Source organism: Elaeis guineensis, chromosome 10, assembly GCF_000442705.2.
Source record: "Elaeis guineensis isolate ETL-2024a chromosome 10, EG11, whole genome shotgun sequence".
NCBI lineage: Eukaryota > Viridiplantae > Streptophyta > Magnoliopsida > Arecales > Arecaceae > Elaeis > Elaeis guineensis.
The window spans coordinates 2,104,425-2,115,178 of NC_026002.2; the positions used below are offsets into that span (position 1 = coordinate 2,104,425).

At 38.6% G+C, this 10,754-nt stretch overlaps 1 protein-coding gene across 1 annotated transcript in view; it reads right to left on the reverse strand.

The window, feature by feature from the left end:
* LOC140852128 (autophagy-related protein 2-like) overlaps positions 1–10,754 on the reverse strand; it is a gene marked incomplete at its 5' end in the record, with an annotated part of 21,765 nt that continues 11,011 nt past the window's right edge. Inside the window, 3 exon segments of the mRNA XM_073245052.1 lie at positions 1–202; positions 295–508; positions 2,663–2,859. Of these exon segments, the coding sequence (XP_073101153.1) occupies positions 454–508; positions 2,663–2,859 (252 nt within the window).

Below are 10,754 nucleotides of genomic sequence, written 5' to 3' on the forward strand. Positions count from 1 at the left end.
TCAGGAGAAAATTTTCCTTTTCAAACAATTGAAGAGTCAAAAATATTACAATTGATGTGGTGTAAAACTGTAAATACAAATTGTAAGAGGCATATCACAATTATATAACTGAATGCTGACAAGATCATATAGTTATTTACATGTTGTACAGGGTTGCTGTCATTCTGTCCCATAAAGAATATCTGTTCAAATTGCTATACACCTGCATCATCCAGAGAAAAACAATAAATATTTGAAGAACGTATGGCCATTATATAGTCAAGCTCACCTAATTCTTACAAGATACGGACTTACATTCCACAGGCGGCTGTAACCTGAATCTGGGTGAGAAGATATCCAACTCGTAAACCAAATGAGTTCTGCTTGAGTCACAAGGATGAAGAATATGGCTATGCATGGGATGTACACGCAACCACCTATAATGCTGTACTATTTCTTCTTGTAATCCTATGATCAAGAAGATCCTAAATATTTCTCCATAGATTCTTTTTTATGCTCTGGATCAAGGCTGCAGATCAAAACATAATAGTTAGAAAGAGCATCAAGTGGCTGGGTAGTCTAGTAATGCCAATATTCCTAAGTAAAAGAAACAAAAGTTAAAAAATTGTCTACTTCACTAGCACTGAAAGCTCCGTGCACCAACACAATTTGTGAAAGATCGTCATCCTTAGGAAAAAGGGCAAATAGAGTAGTGCCCAGAGTATTTGCTGTCCAGTTAGTCACCCATTCCCATATGATCATTATATTATCAATTACAATTCAAAAAGTATCTTAATCTATGTTGCTTTGGTACCAGATTGCTAAACCTAGCAAGAAACATGACAATAAGGATTCTAATTGTCCATATCAGACACCAAAGACTTCAGTCTCACCAAGGACTCGTTTGGTTCATGGGAAGTGGCAATTCCTGAAAAGTAGAGGAAAGTCTCTTTGTTTAGTTGGAATTTTAAGAGAAGAGAGAATGTAAAAAGCTCTTCCCACGAGAAGACACTTCCTATATTTTGGACTCGTTTGGTTCGCAGGAAGAATTTTTCTTCCCAAAAAATAAATTTCTAAGAAGTTACTTCGTGCAAAGTTATTTCCTGAAAATAAAATTTTAGTATATTTGGTTGATTATGGAAAAGTGATTTATTGCAGAATAGCTTATGTTTGGTTGAGCACCCATTTTTTTGAAAAAATTATGTAAAATACCTATTATATCCTTAGTAGATATAAGACCATATATTTTTGCTCCTAAATTTTATATAAATATAAATATTATATTTATATTAAATATTAATATAAATATAATATAAATATATTATAATATAACAATAGACCATAATAATTTATTATGACAATACAATACTAATATATATTAATATTATATTAATATAAATATTAATATTAATAAACATATTGTATTAGTGTAAATATTAAAATAATATTAAAATATAATAAATATTATTATATTAATATTAATATTATATTCATATAAATATTAGGATAATACTCATATAATATTATATTACTATTCAGTATTTTATTCTAACCATCCATTGATATTTTACAAAATTAGCTATTGATCTTAAAAGAACATTTCAAAAAAAAAAATACCATCAATTCTCATCTCATGGAAAGTGCCAAAACCAACCTCCCCTATGGGTTTCCACTTCCCATGAAATGTGAGAAGTAACTTTCTATGGAAAGAACTTTTTTTACTCTTTCTCCTCTTAAAACTCCAACCAAACAAGAGGTCCCTTTTCCACTTCCCAAGAACTGCCTCTCCCCCCTCCACTTTTCGTCAACCGAGTCCTTCATAGGAAGTGTAAACTTTCCATAAGATAGAAATTGGTAGCCTTTTTTTCTTTCCAAAAATATCCTTCTAATATCATCCTTATAAATATTAATATAATATTATATTAATAATATGCTAATATTTATATTAATATTATGTTAATAAATTTGTTATTTAAAAATATTAATATCATATCAATACATATATATTAAGGTTGTAGTAATATAATAAATTATTGTGATCTAATGTTATATTATATTACATTATATTAATATTATATTTATATTAATATAAATATACTATATTAATATTTATACAGAGTTTAGGAGCAAAAAAGATATGATCTTATATCCATTAAGAGTATAATAGATATTTTTTATAATTTTTTTAGAAAATTAGATGCTCAATCAAATATAAACCACTATAATAAGCTACTTTTCTATTATCAACCAAACATATCAAAACTATATTTTTAGGAAATAACTTTCTGAAAAGTAAGTTCCTAAGAATAAAAGTTTTTTGCGTGAACCAAACAAGTCCTAAATAATTGTATTCCAGTTTTCTACTTATTTGTTTGAAGAAATAAAATCCTTCAAGCACCTATATTTTGCAAAGAGCTATATACTTGATACTCTTCTACTTTGTGGATATTAATCAATCTAGTACCAAACATTGACAAATGTACCAGCATTCATGTAAAGTAGATCTCATCTGACAGGCAGAACAATGGCTGGAGTATTTTGTGGGTCATGTTCATAGAGTGGAAATGGTCCTCCTACTGAACTTATGAACTTGCCTGGATCATGACATAATGTGTACTTGCACAAGGTGTATAAATTAACTTAACAAATATTTCCACTTAAGCAATTCATGTGAAGAAATTACCTGTTTCTAAGTCCAAGAAGTGCACAGTGCACTGCACGAGCAGAAGCAGAGACAGGAGCTACAGCAGCAGCAGGAGCTGCTCGCAAAGCAGTGCCCAGAGCTGATCCAGCACCAGCACCACGCTGGTAGGCCTTTAGAGGAGTCCCAAGTAAAGCAGAGGCAGTCCTACCAAGGCCATCGGTAAGACTCTCATAAGCCTGAGACAAGATAGATGGAAAAGACTCGTCAAGCTACATGAAGCCAAAGATGACATAAAAAATGGCCAATAAGCAGAACAGATCTCATAAAGACTGGAAAACATGTCAATCATGCAAAGCAAGCATGGATGAGGAGATCTACCATGCAGAATGATATTATCAAGGACATTCTGTGTAGAATAGAAGCTAGTTCTAAATAGCTTGATGGATTGGCTAATTTTACTGACAGAAAAGCTGGCACATGAACTTTGGCAGCAAACAAACTTCATGCTCTTAGATGCAGATCAAACCCTCCTAATTGACTCTTAGCAAACTTTCAGTATCACGTTATAGCTTCATGCTTACTGAAAGGAAGAAGAGCAAATAAATAAGACGGTGAACCAGACCAATCAAACACAAATTCCCAAGTAATAACTCACAAACTAATACAGTGGTTTCTCCTATCTAGATGCTCCTCTCTCCATGGTTAAGAAAAAATGATATTGAAAAAAATTTATCAAATATCTAGATAAATGTATGGGGGCAATTTGATGCCCATACTTACTAAAAGACACAACAACAGTGGCAAATATTACAAAATGAAGATCGAGGCATACCAAAATTTCAAGCTTGGTGGCCCATGATGAGATATGCTGAATCGTATTAAAACAAAATGTTTACAAATGGCATCAAGGTTCACCATGCTGGCATATAGTAGTATCGCCTTGTATTGTGCATACTGTATGGTACCGGTACCAAATGGAGACTTGGCACAGGAGCATACCATCTTATGTTGAACCAACCCCCATATGGGGAGTACCGACACTATACTAGTATGGTACCAACATAGGGTCCAGTATCGAGATAGCAAATCTTGAATGTCATTAAAAAATTATAAAATTTTAGCTCCAAACCGGACTTTCATCATGGTCTTAAAATGTAATGTAGTCCAAAGATGGCCTAGGGAGAGGTTAGATAACATGACATCAAAAACCACAATGATTGTGAGAACTGATATGAATGTTCTCATTTCATAGGACATGCTTTTGTAAAGGAAGCAAGGTTAAAATAACATTTATAGAATCAATAATATTGATGGGACAAATATTATTTTGTTTATGAATTTGTTGGATGGATCCAAAAGATGAGCCATAAAATGCACACTGGTATCAAAAGGTTGCAATAGAGATGATCAAGGATTAAGAACCTAAGAATACTAGCACGTCCCACCAATTCCATAGAGTAAATGATTTGTAGCATGGGTGTGAGGCACTAGTTTGGGTGTGGACTAGGAGGCCGACCATCTTGAAAGGTATTAGTTGGGACAAGCCAGCATGCTAGCTAGGTTTGCTGGTATCAATCGATACATAGCCAGGTCCCATTGTTTTGAAAAAAAATAAAAAAATACACCTCAAGAGAGTGGCTAAGATAAGACTTAAGTATTTCTAGGTTCAAACTAAATTCGGATGTTGGGCCAATGCTTTATAGTAACATCAAAATAGTAGGCTTAAACTTGGATCGCTTTGATCTCAAGCCCAGAAATCGTAGCTCGAACCTAGCCCACTAGCAAAAAAAAGGGCACAATTATGACTTGATCAGGCCTGATGAAGTTCAACAAAATGAGCTTAGCCCGACCTAACTCATGCCTAGTCCAACTTGAGCCAAATGCCGAAGTAGTGACTCCCGCAGTTAGGTGGGAGGTGACAGAAAGGAAGAGTGACTAGATGGATTGGCGAGGCCAAGGGGTGTTGCTCCAGCAACTAGGATGGAGGTAGGGGAGGTGACGCAGCCTAGGGCCATGTTTCGAAGGAAAGAGAGAGAAAATGCACGAAACAAAAGAAAAACGACAAAAGAGAAGAAACTCTCTTCTTTAGAATTTTATTGAATAACCGCGAAAATCTGACTACAACGTTGGCCAAGGGGCCTTATTTATAGATTAAAAGTCCCGATTCAACTACAAAAAGAAATTCAAAATAAAATAAAATAAGAATAAATCAAAACTAGACTCTATGTTAGATTAGGACTCTTGCGCGCTTTCATTGATTTGTCAAATGATTGAATGGGGCTTCGAAATTTGCAGTGAGGGCGAAGCCGCCAGTCTCGTAGAGCTTGAAAAGAGCTTTTCGGAATGAGATTATAATAGCGATTCTAACACCAGATGAGAAAGTTATGACCGTTCTAGCTTGGCAGTATCGAATCAACATGATCTAGTATAGTCAGTTAGATTTTTGACCCTTTTGGATCCTGTCTCTCGAATTCAGTATTGATTAGCTACGATATCTGCATCATCCTTTCTAGGCCGGAAAGAACTCATCCTCGAGTTAGAAGCCTCCTCATCTGATGAATCATCTATGTAGGGGATTAGATGCTTCACATTGAACACATTAGAGATTCGAAGATGACTGGGCAGCTTCAGCTGGTAAGCATTGTCGTTGATCTTCTTGATGATCTCGAGAGGATCAATTTTGCGCTAGCTTAGCTTGTTGTATTCTCCAACAGGATATTGGTTCTTGGTCAGAATAGCCCATACATAATCGTCAACTTCTAAAGTTACCATCTTATGATGCTTGTCAGCAGCTTCTTTGTATTTGGCATTACTAGCTTAAATCTGCTCCTTGACAGACTGATGGATAGCCTGGATTTTTTCAGTCCAACTTTCAGCTTTCATACTGGATCTCCCTCGGAAGTGATTGGAATCAAGTCCAAAACACTGCTTGGGTTCGACCCGTAGACCACCTCGAATGGCCTATAGCCTGTGGTTCGATTCACCGAACGGTTGAAGGCAAATTCAGCTTGTGCCAAAACTAAATCCCACTGCTTCGAACATTCACCAGCAAGGCTTCTCAATAGATTTCCCAAGCTCCTGTTAATAGACTCGATCTGACCATCTGTCTCAGGATGATAGGCTGAGCTGAATTGCAGGATTGTGCCCAACCTTTTCCATAAACTCTTTCAGAAGTGGCTCATAAACTTTATATCTTGATCAGATGTAATGATCTTGGGCACTCCTTGTAGATGCATAATCTCCTTGAAGAATAGCTGAGCAACATTAGATGCATTTAGGATTTTGCGATAGGCTATAAAGTATGCCATCTTTGAGAATCGATCCACAACCACAACCACTGAATCACATCGCCTTTGAGTCATAGGTAGCCCTAACACAATCCATACTGATCTTCTCACAAGGATGATTAGGCACAGGTAAAGGAGTATACAATCCAGCATTAGTCGTCGAACCTTTTGACACCTGCCAACCGAACATCGCTGCACATGTCAGAACACGTCACACTTCATCTTTGGCCAATAATATTTGTTGTAAATCAATGTGAGGGTTTTGTCTCTGCCGAAATGGCCTTCTGCATGAAGCTCTAGTATAATCTTCTCCCATAAAGAACAATCGAGGATATAGAATTGCACTCCACGGAATAGAAAACCATCTTGTACCTGATAATCAACTCGATTATTACTCTGGACCTTCTATAAAATACTGGCAAAGTCTGGATCACTGGCATAGAGGTTCTTCGATGCATCAAAACCAATCACTTCTATTCGAAGGACATCCAGAAGCTTGGTTGTCCTGCTAAGTGTGTCTGCCATCTAATTCTGAACACTTGATTTGTGCTTTCAAACAAAGTGAAACTCTTGTAAATAATTCATTCACTTGACATGTCTATGGCTCAGCTTCTCCTGACTATTGATGTATTTCAGGACCTCATGGTTAGTGTAAAGGATGAACTCCCGTTGGACTAGGTAGTGCTGCCATTATCGGAGTGCGCTAACCATAGCATAAAACTCAACGTCATAGATCGAATAATTTAGCTTGGACCTTGATAATTTTTCATTGTGGAAACAAACAGGCCACCCTTCTTCGCTGAGAACTCCCCCAACTCCAGTAGAAGATGCATCACATTCCACCTCGAAGATTTTGGAGAAATCTGAAAGAGGAAGGACATCAATAGAAGTAATCTTCCCTTAGATTTCTTCGAAGACAGTCTGCACCTCAGGAGTCCATTGAAAATGTGTCCCTCTTATGCAATCCGTCACTGGAGACATGATGGAACTGAATCTCCAAATGAATCTACGGTAAAAGGATGCCAATCCATCGAAGCTCTGCACTTTAGTGATGTTGCGAAGCACCGATCAATTCTGGATAGCTTGAACCTTGGATGGATTTGCTCACAGCCTTTCAGAAGAGACAATAAGCTAAGAAAAGTTAGGCCATTCACCATGAAACTGCACTTCTTGGTGTTGGTATATAATTTCTCCCTTCTCAGCGTGCCAAGATCTTTTTTAAGATGCTGCAGGTGAGCTTCTAGAGTAGAGCTATAAACAAGGATATCATTAAAATAAACTACGACAAATTTATCGATGTATGATTGCAGCACGTGGTTCATTAACCTCATGAAGATGCTCGGTACGTTGGAAAGCCCAAACGGCATTACTAGCCACTCGTACAAGCCCTCCCTCATGTTGAAGGCTATTTTTCATTCGTCCCCAAGTCGGAATCGCAATTGATGGTAGCTACTCTTCAGATCAATCTTTAAAAAGACGTTGGCTCTAGCAAGTTGATCAAGCATATCATCCAACCTTGGGATTGAAAATCGATACTTAATGGTGATCTGGTTGATTGCTCTATTGTCGATGCACATATGCGACGAACCATCTTTCTTTAAGACCAGCAGAGCAAGGACTGCACATGAACTCATGCTTGGTCTGATGTACCCTTTGTCCAACAACTCCTGGACTTGTCGCTATAATTTCTGATGTTCAACTGGACTCGTGGTATGCCAACTTGTTCGGTGGGCTCGCTCCTCGAACAAGATCGATGTGGTGCTGAATATCCCTTTTTGATGACAATCTTATAGGTAGATCTTCAGAAAAAACATCAACAAACTCTTGAAGGATAGGACACACTTGAGATAGGATTTCTTGTTCAACCAATTCATCCTTCTCCACCACTGCCAAGATGTAGCCGACCTCCACTGCTTCCTTCAAATATGAGTGCTTTGTCAAAAGATTGATGTTGTTCTTGAGGTTTGATCTAGGAGGGTCCTCCATCAGGGCTAGGGTGATCTTCTGATTGTCTTTTCACAATGTGTAGGTGTTCCGACGACCATCATACGTGACACTACGATCATATTACCACGACCTCTCCAAGAGTAGATAACAGGCGTTCATGGCAACAACGTCGCACCAAATTTTGTCGAAATACTTCTGCTCTATTAAAAACGACACAAGACAGTGGCTGTCGACAACCACTTCACTCCTCTTCCAAAACCAGAATAGCTTGTAAGGTCGAGGATGCTTCTCAGTGGTTAGGTTCAGCTTCATGACATCCTCCTAAGAGATGACATTCTCATAGCTCCCTCCATCAATAATGACTTTGTAGACCTTCTCAATTGTACAGCAGGTATGAAAGATATTGGTTTGCCTCCAATCTTCTTCCTCCTTCGAAGCAAGCAGGCTATTTCGAACAATCAGAGCCTCATCCCTATCCCCAAATAATAGGAAATCATCCTCCTCGCCTCCATCATAGGTAGGCTCTCGATCCTCTCAGATGGTGATTCTTCTTCAATCAATAGCTGCTTTCCGAGCCGTCCTGTAGGTTTCTTGCATTCATTTCGCACATGCCCGATTTCACCATAATTGTAGCATCGTAGCGTCAAGGATCCTACTGGGGTGGCTTTTGGAACCTCGTATCAGCAACACGAGCAGGAGGGGTAGAAGTCATATTGCATCGAGGTTGATTTTCTGATGCCTGATTCATAGGGGAGGATCAAGTCTGGGAATAGGTCTACGTCGCAGCTACTCTTCAGCAACTACAGCATGGTGAAAGGCTTCCTTGACTGTCCACAGGGTGTGAAGCCTGAAGGCATCTTAGATCTGCTGCCATAGTCCACCAAGATACCTCACAACCATCTGTTCTTCATTCTCCGTCAGGTCATTTTTAGCCATGAGTTGGTAAAACTCCTCCGTATAATCATCCACGGATCTTGATCTTTATCACAAGTTCAGCAAGCGCTGATATAGGGACTGCATATAGTTGAAGGGCAGGAATTGCTTCCTCAACGCCTTTTTCTTCTCTCAATCTTAAATTTTTAGTTGGCCTTTGCACTCCATAATTTTTTTCAGCTGTTGCCACCTTGCAGAAGCCTGACATGTCAATTTTAAGACGACAAATTTTATCTTTTTATCATCAGATACCTCCTTATACTCGAAGATACGCTCAATCCAATCCAGCCAATCGAGGAATATCTCTATTTGCAGACTATCCAAATATTCAGATAGATCTACTCTGATGGAATCGAACCAATGGGTTGGATGCTCAAACAAATTGTCTCATCCTTCACGTCGGCATGTGGGAGCAACCCTGTGGAAAGAGTTCTCGAAATCTGAAGCCTCTTCCTCAGATCTGCGATCTTCTGGATCCACCTCAAATCTCGCCTTCCTGATTTCCAACTACATAAGATGCGTAGTCAACTCCATCACCTATCTCAAATCTTCACACTCCATCAGATTCCATTCCCATGGTGTGATTTCATCATGGGTTGCCACAGCCCGATTCGCAGGTTGATTCTTCTTGCGACCACTACCCGCCAACTGGACTGTATGGAAGAATCTTCGCTCACAGATCTGCTAGGCTCTGATACCAACTGACGCAGCCTAAGACTACGTTTAGAAACAGAGAGAAAGAAGACGTACAAAACAAAAAAAATGATAGAAGGAAAGAAAAAATTCTCCTCTGAAATTTTATTGAATAACCATGAAAATCTGATTACAACGTTGGCCAAGGGCCCTTATTTATAGATTAAAAGTCCTGATTCAACAATAAGAAGAAATTCGAAACAAAATAAAATAAGAATAAATCAAAACCAGACTCTATGTTAGATTAGGACTCTTGTGCGCTTCCATTGATCTGTCAAATGATTGAAGCTCCAAAATTTGTAGTGGTCGCGAAGCAGCCAGCCTCGTAGAGCTCAAAAAGAGCTTTTCGGAATGAGATCATAATAGCGATTCTGATATCGGATGAGAAAGTTATGGCCATTTTAGCTCAACAGTGTCAAATCAACAAGATTTAGTGTAGTCAGCTAGATTTTCGACCCTTTCGGATCCTTTCCTTCCAATCCAGATACTGATCAGCTACGACGTCTACATCAGGAGGGTGCGGAAGGGATTGGAGGGATGAGAGAAGCTGGTGCTCCAATGGCCATGAGAAGAGGGAGGGGAGAAGTGGATCAAGAGAAGGGTGGTTTGCTTGTTGCATTGGTAGTTGAGGATGATTGGCTACGTTGAGAGGGGTTGGTGGAGGAGAAGAGATAACAAGCATGAGAAAGAATGAGAACAGGAGGAAGATATGAGAATAGATTTTAGGGTTTTGGTAAAAAGTATATATATTTTTATAAAAGGATAAAATAATTCTATATAATAGAAATTGGATTTGGTTTCGCAAGGTTGGGCTAATATGCAGTAAGCCTGAGCCTTATCCGATTTTGATTCGAGCCAGTGTTTTGAACTCTCTAACTTAGACCAAACCAGATTGGTACTCGGATCATGAGTTTGTGGTTCAATTGAAAATCAGCTAAGTATAGATAAAGTATCTTATTTCCTCAAGTCTCCACATTTATATCAAACCCCTCGAATCTCTGATACCTAACCATCTTCAACTCAATGCCCCTCTCATTTCATCATTGCATTGACCCTCCCGTAGATGGTTCTACTCTTGCCGTCTTTGAGCCTCGACACACCACCATCCTAGAACAGTTGCCATTGAGCCCGCCAATGTTGTCCCTCAACTTGCATCATTGAGACCCCTCATAGGCTGCCCTACTCAAGCCATCAACATCCAACCCTCGACATGCCGTGCTACTCTCGCTATAATCATGGAATGGCCCACAATCTGACCACTTATCTATTCC